Source organism: Trachypithecus francoisi, unplaced genomic scaffold (genome assembly GCF_009764315.1).
Source record: "Trachypithecus francoisi isolate TF-2019V2 unplaced genomic scaffold, Tfra_2.0 Lachesis_group3, whole genome shotgun sequence".
NCBI lineage: Eukaryota > Metazoa > Chordata > Mammalia > Primates > Cercopithecidae > Trachypithecus > Trachypithecus francoisi.
This window is the reverse complement of record NW_022681468.1, coordinates 34,831,999-34,851,723: the sequence shown is the minus strand read 5'-3', so window position 1 is coordinate 34,851,723 and position 19,725 is coordinate 34,831,999. Positions and strand designations below refer to the sequence as shown.

General features: G+C 40.4%; 1 protein-coding gene and 1 non-coding gene across 2 annotated transcripts in view; one reads left to right on the top strand and one right to left on the bottom strand.

Moving 5' to 3' along the window:
• Window positions 1–10,195: 10,195 nt before the first annotated feature.
• Window positions 10,196–10,391, bottom strand: LOC117071828. Its single transcript, XR_004432568.1, has one exon. It is a non-coding gene; the product is annotated as a U2 spliceosomal RNA (small nuclear RNA).
• A 950-nt stretch (window positions 10,392–11,341) lies between these two features.
• The window catches only part of LOC117069397 (cytochrome c oxidase assembly protein COX16 homolog, mitochondrial), a 31,389-nt gene continuing 23,005 nt past the window's right edge, over window positions 11,342–19,725 (top strand). The window contains exon 1 of the mRNA XM_033187588.1: window positions 11,342–11,764. Within this exon, the coding sequence (XP_033043479.1) occupies window positions 11,696–11,764 (69 nt within the window). The 5' untranslated portion in view covers window positions 11,342–11,695. The remainder of the gene's footprint in view (window positions 11,765–19,725) is intronic.

Genomic DNA, 19,725 nt, shown 5'->3' with positions numbered 1-19,725 from the left:
GAGAAAAGTTACTGAGAACTGGGGCATTTGAGAAAGTTATGTGGAGGAAAGGGACAAGTTAAAGACCCTTGAGCTCACAGCTTAGTTAAGAGAATTCATAAACAGGTGAGAAGTTAAAAGTATATCAGCAGGCTAAGTGTTAAAAACAATATTAAAGGGGTACCATGCAAAACATGATGCAGCAACAAAGAAAATATGCAGATAATCATCACATTTTCACGCCTGTAATCCCAGCACTTTGGGAGGCCGAGGCGGGCGGATCACAAGGTCAGGAGATCGAGACCATCGTGGTTAACATGGTGAAACCCCATCTCTAGTAAAAATACAAAAAAAAATTAGCCAGGCGTGGTGGCGGGTGCCTGTAGTCCCAGCTACTCAGGAGGCTGAGGCAGGAGAATGGCGTGAACCCGGGAGGAGGAGCTTGCAGTGAGCCGAGATCACACCACTTGCACTCTAGCCTGGATGACAGGGCTCTGTCTCAAAAAAAAGCAAGTGAGAAAAGATGTCACATAATGGCATCAGGCTAGATTGGAAAGGGAAGGCTTTTAAAAATAAAAGGTCCAGTAAGACCTTGCCTCTGGATCACTATTGGTATAGGGAGAAACTTGCTTTAAACAGTCCTGACATAAAGTGCCTTTTGACATCAATTTTTCAATACCTATGAGACTCACTTAGACAACTGGAGTCATTGTAGGTTCCCCAGAAAAACAGACAGTATTCCAGTTGTCACTCCAACCAGCCACACTAGGAGGGCACAGCCTCTGGTACCCTTCCTGTTTCTGAAGGCATGTACAGTGGCTTCTACAGCAAGCCTGCTTACCTCCCAGGATTCACCTCATGGTTTGGACACTAATTCCTGAGAGAACCTTGAGATGCACAAAGTGGAAAAAATGTCAAGCAGGAATGAAAGCTCTAGTTTTTTGCTTGTTGGTATATGTAAATTTGTTTAAAAAGTATTCGTCCTCTCCTGTCATTGGTAGAAGTTTTGCTTTGATAATAGGGATTCTGATGTACTCTTATAACTTAGGTTTTCTCAGAAATTAAATAGCATTTAAGATCAGTGTAATACAGTTTTAAGCAGGTACACTAATTATATTATTGATTCTATAGAAAACTAACATTATAGATGAGGTATCAGAATCCATTATAGGTTGTAAAAAAATTCATGTTCTTCATAGATTGAGTCTAATATTTCTTCTACAGATTGTATCTGATGTTCCTACTACCTAAATTATTACGTTCAAAGTTTTGAAAATTGAACAAAGGTATTTTTAAGTACTTAAAACATTTCTCTATGTTTATAATTCTGTATTACATGTATAATTATAAGATATTGTTTGCTTTGACTATCTGTACTTTGTTTTCCTGTGAAGTTTCAACTTACGTGTTCTTGATTTAACTTAATTGTTCCATGTAGCCATGTATAATGGAAAAAGGAAGTTAATATTTGTTATTGTGTTCTATGCCAGGGACTGTACCAAACTCTGACTGGTACATTATTTCATGCCTCACAACTCTGGGATCTAAGTATTGTCAGAAAGAGACTAAAAATGAGAGAAAAAATTACTTGACTAGGATTCCATAGGTGGGAATAATAGAATCAGGATTAAAACTCAGGACTTCAGATGCCAGCATCAATGATATTCTGTCACTGGAAGTGGTTCTCAAAGCAGGGTCCTGACAAAAGCATCAGCATTACTGGGGAACTTGTTAGAAAAGCAAGTTCATAGGCTGGGCATAGTGGCTCATGCCTGTAACCCCAGCACCCTGCCTAGGTGGGTCACTTGAGCTCAGGAGTTTGAGACCAGCCTGCACAACATGGTGAAACCCTGTCTTTACTGAAAGTCAGACAAATTAGTGGTGCACGCCTGTAGGCCCAGCTACACGGGAGGACTGCTTGAGCCCAGGAGATTGAGACTGCAGTGAGCCGTGATTGCGCCGCTTCATTCTAGCCTGAGCAATGGAGTGAGATCTTGTCTCAAAAAAAAAAAGAAAAGAAAAGAAAAGAAAAGAAAGCAATTTCCCAGAAAAGAAAAAAAAGTCCCAGACCTACTGAATCAAAAACTCTGAGGGTGGCATCTGGCAATCTGTGTTTTAGTAATCCTTCCAGGTGACTGATTCCTGCTAAAGTTTGAGATTCATTGCTCTATGCCAATCATCATTCCCTTTGCTCAGGTTAGAATCATCGGGAGAGCTTGTAAACGTCCCCATGCCCAGGCTGCACACAGATCAATTAAAAAGAACCTCTGAGAGTGGGACTCAAGCAGCAGTAAAATAAAGTTCATTGGGTGATTCTGGTGTGCAGCCTCAGTTGAAAATATCATATAGCATTTAAACCAGATACTATTTAATTAAACTAAACACTATTTAAATTATTAAATTACATACATTGTTTCAGGCAAAACAACCACAAACTTGGGTCTTTAGAGCCCAGCTTTCTGAGCTTCTGCACGAAGTAAGTGGAACATTCATTTCTTCCTGATTTGCTAAGGATTGATCAACCTCCAGCAAAATGTATGAGTAGTGAGTGTTTCAGTTTGTGCATCTGTTAAATGAGAACCAATCATAGAACACTGACGCTAAAAAGGACCAGAGAGCTTCTAGGATGAATCTGTCATAGAGATGAGAAAAATCAAGGCTCAGAGAGAGAAGCTAACTGAACTCTGATCAGACTTAGTTTGTTGCAGAAATGACCTTTCTGTCTCATATTTGTGTCTTGAATATATTCACTACATGAATACACAAACTACCCATTTTATCTTAGTCTACCTCTTTCTTCTCTCTTTGGGCCTGAATAAAGACCAGAAGAACTGATAGACAGCTAAAGGATATTGCAAGCATCATTACTGGAATTGGGAGATTCCACAGAACAATCTGAGAATGATCTCATCAAATCCAATGAGATGAGTTATTCTGAGACTAATTCCTATAGTTCTAAACTAGAGACTTTTTTTTTTTTTAATGGTGGACATTGTTTTTATTGTGTAAATAAGCATTTTTTAAAGTATATTTAAAGAAATGAAACATAAGGAAGTACATAGGCTGTCAAGTATGTGGGGAAGTGAAGGTCATGTAGTTTCCATGTGGAGCCCCATAAAGATTTTATTATAGTCAATTTTAGAGAAATGTATCCTTGGTCAGATGAAGGTTTTTTCCTTTATTCAGCAATAGCTAATAAGTGCCTACTATGTGCTACGTGCTGAAGATACAGAGATAAATAAGACTTAGTCACTCTAAGCTGAAATTGCCCAGCATATGAAAGTGGAGGAATATTTGTAGGTGATTTTGATGTTAAAGTATTTTTCTAACATCACCTAGAAGTAGAAGATTGAGTTATGAAGCTCTCTACCTCTCACCTATAAGTTTTAGAGTTGGTTGCTATTTTGGTGTAAGTCTCTTTTGCTGGTCCTCTTTTAACTGCAGATCTTTTTGAGACCAGCACTCACATCCAAAAGGGCAGTTGTGGTCAAAAAGAAGACAGCATTTTAAGGAATTCTGATCAGAACCAGATTCTTTTTTTATTTTTGAGATGGAGTCTTGTTCTGTTGCCTAGGCTGGAGTGCAGTGGCACCATCTCAGCTCACTGCAACCTCTGCCGCCCAGATTCTAGCGATTCTCCTGCCTCAGCCTCCCCAGTAGTTGGGATTATAGGTACGTGCCACAACGCCTGGCTAATTTTTGTATTTTTAGTAGACAATGGGGTTTCAGCATCTTGGCCAGGCTGGTCTTGAATTCCTGACCTCGTGATCCACCCGTCTCGGCCTCCCAAAGTGTAGAACCAGATTCTTAACTGCCACAGACTCTTGTATTATGTAATTTATTTTATACAAAACACAAAGCACTTGATTTGCTTAACTGATGTACTTGATCATATATAAAACCTGTATTTTGAGAAAGCGTTGCTCCTTCAAAGGAATCAAGTGATAGCAAACACTCAGTCCTGTTCCCAGGTTTTCCTCACTGTTCATGTTCCCTTTGTTCTTGCAGGGGGAGAACAAAAGGGGCGCGGGCTAAAGTTTGATCTCAATGCAAGTCAATCATTAACCAACAATAATTTACAAAAGAACTTTGTATTTGCTGTAATCATTAAATTTAGTTACTAATCCCAGGAAAAAGGGTTAGTCCTTCCTAGTTTGTAGATTAGCAAATAGAGATGAATAATTGAATCCTATTTTAATCTTTTATCTGCAGTAATCTGGCTTCTTATTACTGGATATATTTGCATTTTACCTCCAGGCCACGTTAGTTCTTAGAAGATTATTTTCCTCATGAATCTTATTTTGTTTTGCTTCCTTTCTGCTTCGATTCTAATGTCACATTGCATACCTGGATGTAAACAGCAGTCAGTTTCTCAGATCAAATAGGGCCCTGTAGCAGCTTGGAAGACACAGAAGACACACAGACATAAAACTGTATTTATTATCCAGGGACTGTCACTACAGAGTAATTATGTTAATGAGGCCATCAAAATCTATGGTAATCTTTCAGGCTTTGCTGTTTGATACCAGATACAGCACATGAGATAATAGTGTGTCTAATTGTGCCTAGCCAGTATTGGTATTTAATAAAACTTTGTCATTGAATCTTTACAATCTTTTTTTCACCTTATTTTGAAGACTGTTGATTAAATATCTCCTTTTTTTTTTCTGCCAGATGAGGGTTTTTTCTTTCATCTAGATGTTCTTAGGGTAACACCTCTGACAGAATCGTGGAAAGAGGAAGAAATCTAAATGATCAGTTTGAGGCTTTGACATAGGAGATAAGGAACAGGACATTGATATCCTGTTAACAATTACTGAGCTCTTATCAATATTCCAGCTTTTGTTCTAAGGCCTTTGCATGTATAATATTTATTTAAGCCTCAAAAAAACTCTTAAGATAACTACTGTTGTTATCTTCATTTTATAGATAAAAAGCATAGAGAGGTTAAATAACTTGCCCAAGTTATACAGCTACTAAGTGCCAAAGCTGTGATTTAAACCCAGGCAATTTGGCTTCAAAACCTGCATTCATAACTATAACACCTTACTGTCTCTACTTTCCATGGTACCAGGCACCGCATTAGGCTGTCTTTTTGTATGACTTAATGCCAAATTCTCATATCTATGCAAGGCAGTATCAATATTCCATTTTTATAGGTGAGGTAACTCGATGCTTAAAAGAAGTTAATAACTGGCTCAAGATACATAACTAGTCAGTTCCAGACCTGGGAACTTACTTCAAGCCAATGAGGAGTCCGCTGCCCTTCTACTATTCTAGAAAAGTAAGGTTTACTATACTCAATTTGATTCAACCATGCTATCACATCCTTCCATTATGGATAATAGGAAATTGACTGCACTAGGTTAAATGTTCTATAATAACAGTAGCAGTATCATTGTGTGTTTATTCGCAGTGTTTGAAAGCAGTTGCCACCATATACTATCTTACTTGTATCCCCGTCATCACCCAAAGCCTTATAAGATACATAGAAGGCAGAAGTGGGTTTGTGCCACAGGATGAATAAGGACTTGTCAGAACTGAATATTGTTGACCTTTATTCTAAGTTAGTTTGCATATAGCTGACCTTGATATGAAGAGAAAAGGCAGTTTACATTGGTCATCATTGCTGTCACCCATGTTAAGCAGTTCAGGCCTGAAGTCAAACTGGTAGTCTATAGAATGTATAGAATGGCCTTGTTCTTTCTTGATAGGCAAAGGTGTGTCAGTTACCAATTATGTAACAAACCACTACAAAACATAAGTGGCTTAAAGCATAGTAATAATTTTTTAAAAGATTTTGTCAACTGACTGTTTCTTCTGCTGATATCACCTGGGATGGTTTTACTAATCAATTCTTATATTTTTGCTTGTTTCCTATTTTTTAATTTAGCTTTTATTTTGATTAATTCCCTCATTATGCTTTCTTTTGTTTGTGTTTTTGGTTTTGGGCTTTTCTTGTTGTTCTTTTCCTTTTCATAAGTTGGATATTTGTTTTCAGTCATGTGCAATCATAGAACTTCATATGAAGTTTTTTCCTTTTTGTTAACTACCATATAACATAAGTTCTATTTTGATATCCTCCTCAGTTTGGGGGTTATTCAAAATGTTATTTAATTTGGAAGTGATTGTTTTAGGAAATAGATTCATTTTTGAGGCATCAAGTTCTAATTCTATTAGATGTGCATTGTGTTTTGTTTTATAGGAGACTTTGGGTGTACAATGGTATTTGACTAATCTTTTTTTAAAAAACCAGTGGTAGACAATAGATGTGATTCAAGCACGTAAAACAACACAAAGCACACATACAGACAGGACATTTTTTAATGGTTTCCTTTCAGAAAGTTTATCTTGACATAAAAGTGCACTTCACTTGCTCTCAATTCAAACATTTGTCTTGATATTTCTAAATACAAGTGTTTCTGGAAACTTTTTTTTTAAACATAAAGTTCAATAGATAAAATCCTGTTTCACCACTGACTTCTATTACAAAAGCACCCATCCAGCTACCCAAAAAGGAAACCCTAGTTAATTAATAATATTTAGACAGAAAGCTTTCAGATAGGGCTTAACCTTGTGACAACCAGCAGGCTAGAGTTCCTGCTTTGCTCTACCTGACGAAATTTGTAATCCAGGTAATAGTGTACTCAGGACATTGCAGTTGTCTTTGGATTCATTTCAGTTTCTTTTGTCTGTACAGAAGAGACCTCTAGCACTTTTGTATGGAATAGTTACCTTTGATTCTCTCCAATGTGTTACAAAGCAGGTTTTTGTTTGGTTTGAGAATTACTGGCCGGGCATGGTGGCTCATGCCTGAAATCCCAGCACTTTGGGAGGCTGAGGTGGGAGGACTGCTTGAGCCCAGGAATTTGAGACCAGCCTGGGCAACATAGTGAGACCCTGTCTCTACAAAAAATGAAAACAAAAATAGCCAGGTGTGCTGACATGGACCTGTTGTCCCAGCTACTTGGGAGGCTGAGGTGGGAGGATCACTTGAACCTAGGAAGTTGAGGCTACAGTGAGCCATGTATTCTTCATCCTTCACTGTATAGCATGATATGGGAAGATCCTGCCATTTCCTTGTTGTTGTTTTGTTTTGTTTTTTTGAGACAGGGTCTTGCTGTGATGCTCAGGCTGGTCTCAAACTCCTGGGCTTAAGTGATCCTCCCACCTTGGCCTCTCAAAGTTCTGGGATTACAGATGTGGGCCACCACTCCTGGCTGCTCCTGTCATTTCATTTGTTTTTCCAGAAAATTATGCATTGTGGTTTTACACTATGAAGGAAGTCATGGAAAACAGAAAGGTATTAGACATGATCTCATTTACCCCATATCTTATACTCCATAAAAAGTAATAAGGCAAATACAGCAGTAATTCTAAACTTGGAATGCTCATGATCACTATCATAAGAGAATGTGTATTAAAGAAGAAACAGTTAATTTTCTAGCTGAACAATATCAAGGACAGTTTTAACTGGTTTCAAGTTGGACTGAACTAGACCAACTCTTAGCTACTCTAGTTCTAGCCATAGAAATTAGATTGAATGGAGAAAAGGATTAAAATAAACCTTGGTGGCATGTTGACTTTGAGGTGTTAGAAAACCTGGAAGTGTACCAGAAGTCTTCCACGCTGTGATAAAATTTGAAGCCAACATGAAAGTGGAGTTTAACTAGGGAAAGAGGATGGAACAGTGGTTGTCAGAGTGTGGTCCTCAGACCAGCAGCATCACCCAGAAGCTTGTTAGAAAGGCAGATTTTCAGGCCCCATCCATGATCTACTAAATCTGAAACTCTGGTGAGGGGGCCCAGCAGTCTGTTTTAATGCTTTCCCAGGGATTCTGGTGCACACTGAAGTTTGAGAGTAACTGAGACAGGGAGAAAAGGTGGGACAAAGGACTCCAGTATAAGGTTTGTAAGTTTGAAGACAACAAAAAGAAGTCTCACCGTTGGAGGGAGCCATGGCAGTGAAACTTCCATAAAAGCCACAGGAGGAGTGAATTTCAAGGAGACAGTGTTGTCCAGTTCTACAGGAAATTTAGTTCTGTTTGGGATATTTGTACCACTTCCAAAGTGAGACCTTGTGTTTGCCTCTTACCTTTTCTGAGCCTCAGTTTGTTAAGATGAGTCTGGCATCATGTTCTGCCCCCAACTTCATAAGGTTTTTGAGTGAATCACATTAGATAGTAAGCCTAGCATGGTAGCACACACCTGTAGTCCCAGCTACTCAGGAGGCCAAGCCAGGAGGATTGTTTGAGCCCAGGAGTTCAAGACTGGCCTGAACAATATAGCAGACCCTGTCTCAAAAAAAAAAAAAAAAAAAGTAGATTCAATGGCATTATCAAAGTAAATAAAGATTCATGAAGTAACTAATCTTTCCGTTACCGTAACCATGAATTCTGGCCATAATTCTTTCTCTCTTTCTCTCTCTTTTTTTTTTTTTTGAGGCGGAGTCTCGCTCTGTCGCCCGGACTGGAGTGCAGTGGCCGGATCTCAGCTCACTGCAAGCTCCGCCTCCCGGTTTACACCATTCTCCTGCCTCAGCCTCCCAAGTAGCTGGGACTACAGGCGCCCGCCACCTCGCCCGGCTAGTTTTTGTATTTTTAGTAGAGACGGGGTTTCACCGTGTTAGCCAGGATGGTCTCGATCTTTTTTTTTTTTTTTTGAGACAGAGTCCTGCTCTGTTGCCCAGGCTGCAGTGCAGTGGCACCATCTCCGCTCACTGCAACCTCCACCTCCCAGGTTCAAGTGATTCTCCTGCCTCAGCCTCCCGAGTAGCTGGGATTACAGTCATGTGCCTTCATGCCCAGCTAATTTTTGTAGTTTTAGTAGAGACAGGGTTTTACCACGTCGGCCAGGCTGGTCTCAAACTCCTGACCTCAGGTGATCTGCCCGCCTCGGGCTCCCAAAGTGCTGGGATTACAGGTGTGAGCCCCTGTGGCCGGCCAGTTCTGGCCATAATTCTAAAACCAAACTTTAGGACTAAAGCTCTCAAGAAGACTGGTGTTTTTGTTTTTGTTGTTTTTATTTTATAACAATGCTCCCACGTACTTGCATGAGTTAAATGCCGGTAGAGCAGATACTAGAGGATACTGTAACCTGCCTGGATATCAAGTACATACCAGTCCTCGGGGACTGGCATAGGTGGTGGAGATGCCCCATTTCCTGAATATACATTTTTTTGTATCTTCTTACTTGGAAATGTGACAGTTAAGATAGCTGAGTCAGCATTTTAACTGTTTATTAACAGTGGAAACAGATGGAATTTGAGTCATATTTCTGGGAAGGCAACAGATTCCATACTGATAAGAAATTTTGTGTTCCCTTTTTGTGGGAATTGTAAAATGATAACAAATATCACTTACTATGATTTAACAGATGGAAAAACTGAAGTATACAGTAGTGATGCTCAAGAGGGGCACTATGCACAGACAATGAAATTTACCACCTATGCAGTATGATTTGATAGGTGTTTACATTCCTCGGGATCACAGATTTGGTCCCCTGACAATCTGCCAGCATACTTGTAATTCCTGCTGTTCACAGTTAATCTTTCGGGGCCACATCAAGGTTCTCAATAAATGCCTATTTGAGTGATTGAACAAACAAGATACTAAAGACATAAACTCCCTTAAATTGGATAGCTGCCTTATCTGAAAAGTGTCAGATTATCGACTCCAGCATTATTCTGAATATATGTATATGATTTAACCCATTATTAGCTACTACTTAGATGCAGGGTTTTGATGGAGTAGTATCCAGTAGGCTGATGTTTTGTGTAGTGAAGATGTAGGAAAATGCTAGAGTTTTAGAGCAGTGCCTTTGGCTTCTAGGATCTTAGGGAAAGTAGGAGATGTGATATGCTTAACTAACCTGGATGCCACGTGAGATTTATTTATTTTTGAAACAGGGTCTAGCTCTGCCACCCAGGCTGCAGTGCAGTGGCATGATCACGTCTCACTGCAGCCTGGACCTCCTGGGCTCAAGTGATCTTCCCACCTTAGCTTCCCAAGTAGCTGAGACCCCACCATGCCCAGCTAATTTTTTTTTATTACTATTTGTAAAAATGGGGTCTTACTTTGTTGCTGAGGCTGGTCTCAAACTCCTGGGCTCAAACGATCCTCCTGCCTCAGCCTCCCAAAGTGCAGGTATTACAGGCGTGAGCCACCATGCCTGGTCTGCATGAATTTTGATATATCAAAAGGAAGTAAATAAGATGGGAGAGATGCACCGTTCCTGGGTTTCTGGAGGTATTGAAATACAGGTTGATGTGTAGAGTGGCTGGAGCAAACTCCTATTCCATCTCCTTGCTTCAAAAACCCATTTAACATATTTTCCTTGGATAGAGAATGTGGCATATTAAACTGATAAGAACAGATACTACACTTGATCTTAGCCAAAAGGATAAGTTTCACTGGAGTAGCCTGCAGTAGACCTGGACTTTCTCCTCTGGAGACCACTTAGGAGGCTACTTTAATAGGTGAAAAGATGATAAGGAATTTAAAAAGGAACATTGCAGTGGTAACAGAGAGGCAGGGGCTGATGGAAATATTTCAGGAATAGCATGGAAGATAATATTCCATATCACCTGCACTGTGATTCACTCTGGCAAATGGGACACGTGGGGGATCGGCTTCCTAAGCTATCCCAGAAATTTACACACCTGTTTGTTTCTGTGCCCATGAAATCGCCAGTGTCTTTAAGGTAAGGATCATGTATGTTTATCTCTATGTTCCTAGAACCCTTTCAATGACACACTGAAAGGTGGCCTGTATGGTTGCTGAATCATTGGAAAATAGACATTCATAAATAACTAAAGATTACAGGTTATCTCACAGTAAAATCATTAGCATTAAAGGCTCAGTAATGACAGATAAGACACTACACTGATTACATTTCAACCTAATCTTTTTAGCGATTTGTTTTTAAAAGTCTCCATTAAACTGGTAAATTCCTCATCCCACAAATAGCCATAGAGACTGGGGTACCAGCTTCAAAATACTTTTTTTTTCTTTTTTCTTTTTGAGCCAAAGTCTTGCTCTTGTTCCCCAGGCTGGAGTGCGATGGCGAGATCTCGGCTCACTGCAACCCCGCCTCCCGGGTTCAAGCGATTCTCCTGCCTCGGCCCCCAGTAGCTGGGATTACAGGCGCCTGCCACCACGGCCGGCTAATTTTTGTATTTTTTTAAAAATAGAGACGGGGTTTTACCATGTTGACCAGGCTGGTCTAGAACTCCTGACCTCAGGTGATCCATCCGCCTCAGCCTCTCAAAGTGCTGGGATTACAGGACGCCCATCCAGGCCACCGCGCCCAGCCTCAAAATACTTTTTTCCTTAGCTGTTTTTATCAAGTGGCCAGGTGCCTATGGGGGTGTTCTAAGAAGACGTTAGTCGGGACCCAGAACGTGGGAAGTATTGGTTTCCGTATCGATTTGGTGGTGATCGTAAACTGATTCAAATCTCTGAATCCCAAGTGCACGCCGCATTTACGGAACCAAAAACGCTCTGACGCCCGCATTTATGGGCGGACGCACAAGTATGTTACGATGGCTCGATTGCTTTTGCCTAGCGGAAATCATTCAGTAAGGACCAAGTACTAAATAACCAAGGAAAAGGAAGTGAGTCAAGGACGTACTCCTCTTGGTGACAGCGTGGGCCGCTGAGATTTGGGAGTCTGCGCTGGGTCCGCTTGGAGTTCTGAGCGGATGGAAGATTTCAGTCATGTTTGCACCCGCGGTGATGCGTGCTTTTCGCAAGAACAAGACTCTCCGCTACGGAGTCCCCATGTTGGTGAGTGGAGTGAGGAGGAACTTCCGCAAGGGGTGGGACCCTCCTCCTCGGCAGGATCAAGACCTGGGAGGGAATCTGTAAAATGTGAAGTTAAAGGGGGGGCACTCGGGCTAGGAAGGGGCTAGCGACGGGCTGAGGGCTTTCCTAAAAGCTCTTCTATCAGTCTTTTCCTACCCACACCCCGCACTTCCCCGCCGCTGTCCTCCACTCCCAGTTGGATCTCAGGTGTACTAGGATCTGTCTGCTTATGAGCGTGGCATCTTTCCCATCGTCGAACGCGGTCATTGTTACTACCCTTGATTCACAGTTAAGTGAATTGAAGCTCAGAGAATTCAGTCAGAACCACAGTTTAAGCCAAGTTTGGATGATTACTAAGCTTGCTTCCTCGCCGCCAGCTTAGCTATATTTTGACGATACTGTGGCTCATTGGGACTAGATGTATTCCATTTAACTGTACCAATTCCTGGTATCTTTCTGTTTCATCTTTCTAGTTTGTGAATTAGCTTAATTCCTAAGAGTTGTTGTGATGAACTGATAACACCTTGTGAATAAAGTGTTGAGTACGGTGCCCGCCACATTGTAGCCAGAATGGTTGCTGTGTTATAATTTCTTAAGCACGTTGAAAACAGCTTCCGTGTTTATATGGTTGCATCCAGTTCCACACTGAGTTCCCTAAGGATGTCATGAAAATGCAGGCTGAGGCTGGCTTAAGATAACCAGAGTTGAAATCCAGATGACTCTATTTGCTTTTTGATCACGGGCAATTTATTTTGCTTCAGCAAGCCTTGATGTGTTAGTAAATGAAATAATTGAAGCATATGAACAAAAACTGCTTTCTTTTAAATACAGAAAAGATTTTTATTTTGTATGAATATTGGCACAGATGAAATGACCAACTTTTCCATTTAAGCAGACTAAAGGAAATAAGTGATCTTAGAAAGGTAATGGGTATTTTACACATTTTTGAAAAATACAGATTCATCAAATTTGGATTTTAGGAATCTCCAAAAGATTCAACCATTTAAAGTATCTGGGCCAAGCACGATGGCTCACACCTGTAATCCCAGTGTTAGGGGAAGCCAAGACAGGAGGATCGCTTCAGGTCAGGAGTTCCAGACCAGCAAGACCTCTGTGTCTCCAAAAAAAAAAAAAAGTTCAATTTGTTGTTTTTAGCAAATTCAATATTAGTATATTCTTAGTTATGGACCCATCACCACAATTTTAAAACATTTTCATCACCCCAAAAAAAGCATCATAACTAATAGTAGTCACTTCCCATTTCTTCCTACTTCTTATGCTGGCCTGGTAAACCACTAATCTACTTCTACTCGTAAATTTGCTTATTCTGCACATTTCATATGAACACACTAATACAACATGTGGGTTTTTTGTGACTGGATTCTTCCACTTAGAATGTTTTTAAGGTTCATTCACATTGTAACATATATCAATACTTCATTCCTTTTGATGGATATAATTCCATTGTTTGGATATATTTTATCAATTGATGAACATTTGGGTTGTTTCCATTTTTTACTATTATGAATAATGCTGCTATGAACATTTATGTACACGCTTTGTGTGGAAGTATGTTTTCATTTATCTTGGGTGGGGAATATACCTAGACATGGAATTGCTAAGTCATATGGTAACTCTGTAACTTTTTAGTATGTGCCAGATGTTTTCCAAAGTGGCTGCATCATTTTACGTTCCCACCAGCAATATATGATTTTCAATTTCTCCACATCCTTGCCAACACTTGTTATTGTCCATCTTTTTAATTGTTACCCTTTCTAGTAGGTGTGAAGTGATACCTCATTGTGGTTTTGATTTTCATTTGCCTAACGACTTATTGTGTTGAGCATCTTTTCAAATGTTTATTGGTCATTTGACTATCTTTTTGGAGAAATGTCTGTTCAAATCCTTTGCCCATTTTTAAATTGGACTATGTTTCTTTAATACCTGAAACCAACAAATCTGCCAGTCTTTGTTGAGAGGCTCTGCATGCTTTTTTGGGCATGCTTTCAACATTCAGCCATGCAATTTACAGCTCAATGTATAGCTTTCACTTCTTACTTGCTCAGAGCTTCAAAGTTAGTCATAAGTTGAGAATTTAGGGCCTTCTTACGTCTCTCTTGGGCATATACATTGCTCTAGGCATGTACACAGTTCTGCTTATTTGCATGACTTTCTAAATTCTCAGGAATATATTTGAGCTTTTCAGGGTCCTCTAAGGACACCTTATTCCTATTATCTACCACATCAGACAGTCGTAATGTTAAACAATTACCTCTGAATTTTTTTGATTTTTGACAAACGCTTCCTAGAAGTCTGTTCATACTAGTTGAGCTCCAAGTCAGCTAAACTAAAGAGAGCTTTGTGAATAGCATCTTCCAGGAACTACCAGACTGCTGGAATGATGACAATTCTCACGGAATGGTGTTTTAAAGAGCTCCAAGCTCTCTACCCTCTCCAGTTGGTGTCAGGCTTTACATCATGTTTGCAGGCTGTTGATTTTCATGGTTGTTATGGAGCTTGGGTGGAGGGGTGAGAATATGGCAAATTAAAAATGCCACCAAGCTAACTGTTGTTGCTGAGATTCAGGCATTTTTCTTAGGTAAATACTGTGCACGTTGTTGCAAGTTTTTGCTTAATTTTCAGAGTTCTAAAAAAGTTTATTTGACAGTTTTTTACAAACATTCTCACTGTTTTTGTGGAGGAAAGAATTTTGGAGATACTCCACCATGCCATTGATATCACCCTTTGGTTCTTCTTTATGTCTTCTATGTCTTTGGTGAGATTTTCTAATTTTCCATTTGTTTCAAGAAAATCTGTTGTTGTTTGAAGTATTTTTATGATGTTTCCTTTGAGGTCTTTGTCATCTTTGTCAGATAATTCTAATCTCTGGTTTTTCTCTGTGTTAGCATCTCTCCATAGCCTTTTTAAAATTCAAGTTTGTCTTAGTCCATTTGTGTTGCTAGAAAGCAGGGGTCCCCAGCCCCTGGACCACGGACTGGTACTGGTTTGTGGCCTGTTAGGAACTGGGCTGCACAGTAGGAGGTTAGAGTAGGTGAGTGAGCATTACTGCCTGAGCTCCACCTCCTGTCAGATCAGAGGTGGCATTAGGTTCTCATAGGAGCACGAGCCCTATTGTGAACTGCACATGCGAGGGATCTAGGTTGCATGCTCCCTATGAGAATCTAATGTCTGATGATCTAAAGTGGAACAGTTTCATCCCCAAACTGCCATCTCGTCCCCCCACCCCCGCCACCATCTGTGGAAAAGTGGTCTGCCATGAAACTGGTCCCTGGTGCCAGAAAGTTTGGGGACCACTGTTGCTATAAAGGAATACCAGAGACTGGGTAATTTACAAAGTAAAGAATTTTCTTTTGGCTCATGGTTCAGCAGGCTATATATACCGTGAAGCACGGCACCATCATCTGCTTCTGGTGCGGGCCTCAGGCTGCTTCCACTTGTGGCAGAAGGCAAAAGGGAGCCAGCATGTGCAGAGATATATGCCAAGAGAGAGGGGAGGGTGGTGGCAGGCTCTTTTTGACAACCAGCTCTCAAGGGAACTAATAGAGTGAGAACTCACTCGTTACCATGAGGACCTCATCAAGCTATTCATGAGGGATCTGTCCCTGTGACCCAAACACCTCCCACTAGGCCTTCCCTCCAACATTGGGGGTTAGATTTCAACATGAGGTTTGGAGGGTCAAGTATCCAAACTGTCCTAAAGTTGTTTTCCTGGTTCTTGTCATGACAATGGAATTTTTATTGTATCTTGAATATTTTAAATATTACGTTAGGAAATGATATCCTATTTAAGTCTTCTACTTTAGCAGGATGTCATCATGTTTAACTTGTAGGTAGTAGCCTACTATAATATTTTGGGCTCCCTTTCCTGGCGACTTAGGTTCCAGATTTTGCAGTACTAATCTGGTCTGCTTTGTTCACCTGGTGGTACTGGAATTCGTGCTTGATCATGTCTGTATGGAATGTTGTAATCAACATATGCTTTTAAAGGCATAGGATTGATTAAGATTACAAAATAAGTGAATAGAGAAGAAGAGAAAACATTGTGCCCTGAGGTATGACAACATTGGAGAGTTGAAGTATACAAGAGGAAACAATCAAGGAGACTAAGAAAGAGTGACTCTGTGGCAAAAGAAAAACCAGATATAAGGGAAGAGGAGGAGAGTGTGATCAACTGTATGAAATTTTATTCATGAAATCAGATGAAAATAAGTTAACCACCAGATTTAGTAATGTGGATGTCATTGATGGTTGGAATGGATCTAAGAGAGAGTAGGAAGAGCAGCTAGTACAGGCAACTCATTTGAGAAATTTTCCTGCACACAGGAACAAAGAAAGAGGTTGGTATCTGGTGGGAAAGTGGTGTCCAGGAAAGTTTGTTAATGAGATAGGAGAAATAATAGCATTTTTATGCTCAATCCTGCAGTGGTGAGCAAGATTTTGATGATACAGGATTGATGAATCAGTGTCCTTCAGTAGGTAAGAGAAGACTGGAGATAAATGAAGACATTTAGTTAGGAGTGTGGATTCTATGGTAACAAGCAATAAGTGTTGCAATGCAATTCAAACACTACACACACACATGCACACACACACACACACACACACACACACACACTATGCATAGTCCTGCACAAAACTCCCCTAACTTCCTACACCAGGTACAACCCCAGGATTCTCAGACCACATGTACTTCTGACCAACTGGTTAAAAATGTGGGTATTTAAGCTACCCCCTCAGATTCAATAATTTACTAGAACTACTTACAGAACTCAGGAGAATACTATAGTTATGATTACAGTGTTATTATAAAGGATACAAATTAGGAACAGCCAAAAAAAGAGACTCATATATCGAGGTCCAGGAGGGTCCTGAATGCAGAGCTTCTGTGTTCTCTCACTATGGGGGATCAGGGCATGTCACCCTCCTTGCACATTGATGTGTTTACCAACCAGGAATTTCAACCAAGTTTCAGTGTCCAGAATTTTTACTAGGGTTTCATTATATAGGCATGGGTGATTGAACCATTGGCCATGTGACTGAACTGTCTGCAGCTCTCCTCTTCTCCCTTGAGGTTTGCAGGTTGGGTTGATATCACATAGCTCAAAGTCCCAGCCCTCTAGTCACATGGTTGGACTTTTCAGCATGGCCTGCCTGTATCTTTTCATTGAAACTGAGGCAAAAGTTATTTTGCTTATACAAATAATTCTTACATTTTGACATTGCAGGTATTAGCTGCTTATCTATAACAGATATTTTTCCTGATTTGTTCTCTTTTGATTTTACGTTGTTCTTACTTCATTTATTTGTCAGCATTGAAGTTTTATTTATTATTATTATTGTTGTTGTTTTTTTAAGAGAGGAAGTCTTGCTGTGTTGCCCGGGCTGGTCTCAAACTACTGTCCTCAAGTGATTCTCCCACCTCAGCCTCTGGCGTAGTTGGGATTACAGGGATAAGCTACCATACCCACCCAGAAGTTTTAAATTTTTATGTGGTCACATATACTTGGTTTTGAAATTTATAGCCTTTGATGATGAAATCTTGTGATGGGAAAAAAAAATTAAATTCATAATCTCAAGGTTTTGTTGGTATTCTCAGCTTCAAAATTATAAAGATTTATGTTTTATACCTTTTAATATTTAATTATTTCATTGGTAATATAAATATATTTATTTAAAAAAAGGAAGGTAGGGGCCAGGCACAGTGGCTCACACCTGTAATTCCAGCACTTTGGGAGGCCAGAGCAGGCAGATCACAAGGTCAGGAGTTCGAGACCAGCCTGACCAATATGGTGAAACTCTGTCTCTACTGAAAATAGGAAAAAATTAACCGAGTGTGGTGGCAGGCACCTGTGGTCCCAGCTACTCAGGAGACTGAGACGGGAGAGTTACTTGAGCCTGGGAGGCGGAGGTTGCAGTGAGCTGAGGTCACACCACTGCACTCCAGCCTGGGCGACAGTGCAAGACTGCATCTCAAAAAAAACCCAAAAAACATATATATATATATATACTTCTTACGTAAATATTGCCACTTTTTTCAAAAGAAAAAAAGAAGAAATCTCATGAAATTTACCACACTTCTCAGTATGCAGTAACCTTAAAAGATCCCCAAGCTGTCACTGCTACTTTATCATGTCATCCAAAAATCTAATTAGCTTCACGCCTGTAATCCCAGCACTTTTGGAGGCCGAGGCGGGAGAATCACGAGGTCAGGTTATATATATGATTAAATTAAAAAGAAGGTAGGGATCAAACTTTATTTTTTTCCAAATGCCTACACCTTTCAGCTTCAGAGTGAGGGATTAAAGCTAATTAGATTTTTTTTAAGACGGTCTCACTCTGTTGCCCAGGCTGGAGTGCAATGGCACAGTCTTGGCTCACTGCAACCTCCGCCTCCCGGATTCAAGCGATTCTCCTGCCTCAGCCTCCTGAGTAGCTGGGACTACAGGCGCGCGCGTGCCACCACACCCGGCTAATTTTTATATTTTTAATAGAGATGGGGTTTCACTGTATTGGCCAGGCTGGTCTTGAACTCCTGACCTCGTGATTCTCTCGCCTTGGCCTCCAAAAGTGCTGGGATTACAGGCGTGAAGCTAATTAGATTTTTGGATGACATGATAAAGTAGCAGTGACAGCTTGGGGATCTTTTAAGGTTACTGCATACTGAGAAGTGTGGTAAATTTCATGAGATTTCTTCTTTTTTTCTTTTGAAAAAAGTGGCAATATTTACTTAAGGAGTGAAGATGTCATTTATTTGACCCAGAAATTCCATTACTGGATATTGTTTCTCCAGTATATGTGTGCAAAAACAAATGTAGTTGGGAGGCTGAGGCAGGAGATCTCTTGAACCCAGGAGACAGAGGTTGCAGTGAGCTGAGATCACGCCACTGCACTCCAGCCTGGACGACAGAACGAGACTCTGTCTCAAAAAAAAAAAGAAAAAGAAAAAGAAATACATTTGTGTTAGAGAGAAAATGTATGAGTAAGTAATGCACATAAATAATGTATGTAATATGCATTATGTTTATATATCTATATAGAATTATATAACATATATGTAATTATAAAAATATCTTATATATGACACACATACAAATATAAAAATATCTCCACTGGGCGTGGTGGCTTATGCCTGTAATCCCAGCACTTTGGGAGGCCAAGGCAGGTGGATCACTTGAGCCCAGGAGTTCAAGACCAGCCTGGGCAACATAGTGAAACCCCAACTCTACTAAAAATACAAAAATTAGCTGGGTATGGCAGCAGTTGCCTGTAATCCCAGCTACTTGGGAGGCTGAGGCAGGAGAATTGTTTGAACCTGGGAAGTGGAGGTTGCAGTAAGCCGAGATCGCTCCACTGCATTCCAGCCTAGACAACAGAGGGAGACTCGGTCTCAAAAAAAAAAGTACGGAGCAGTATTATATACTATACGTAAGTATCAATTCCTGGGTTAAATAAATGACATCTTCACTTCTTAAATAAATATTGCCATATTTTTCAATATAGAACAGGACTGGGTAATTTCTCGAACATAGCTGGAAAGGTGAGGACAAGTGAGAACAGGGTGGAGAAGTTGCAAGAGAGATTTATAACCAACGTGGAAAGCACCGTGGAGGCTTTAGAGGTGGGAAGGCTTTGAGAGTGAGGAAGAACGAAGTGCCTTTTCTTGACATAGCATGGTCCTTGCTTTTGAAGGTTTTGGGCTCAGAAGTCCTCCTTTTCTTCTAAGGAGTAAAGAGGAGCGAACAAGGACAGGGACAGAAACTGGCCTTGCATGGGTTGTAGGGCTGCTTGTTTGGCTCCCTGATCTGCTAGAGCATTTCCAGCTGATACAGGATTGTCCGCGGTTTGGTGGCCCCTGCAGTGAATGATGGCGACTTTCTGTGGGAGCCTGGCAGCTTGAAGGAGCTTGCTGATGAGAGAGCCAT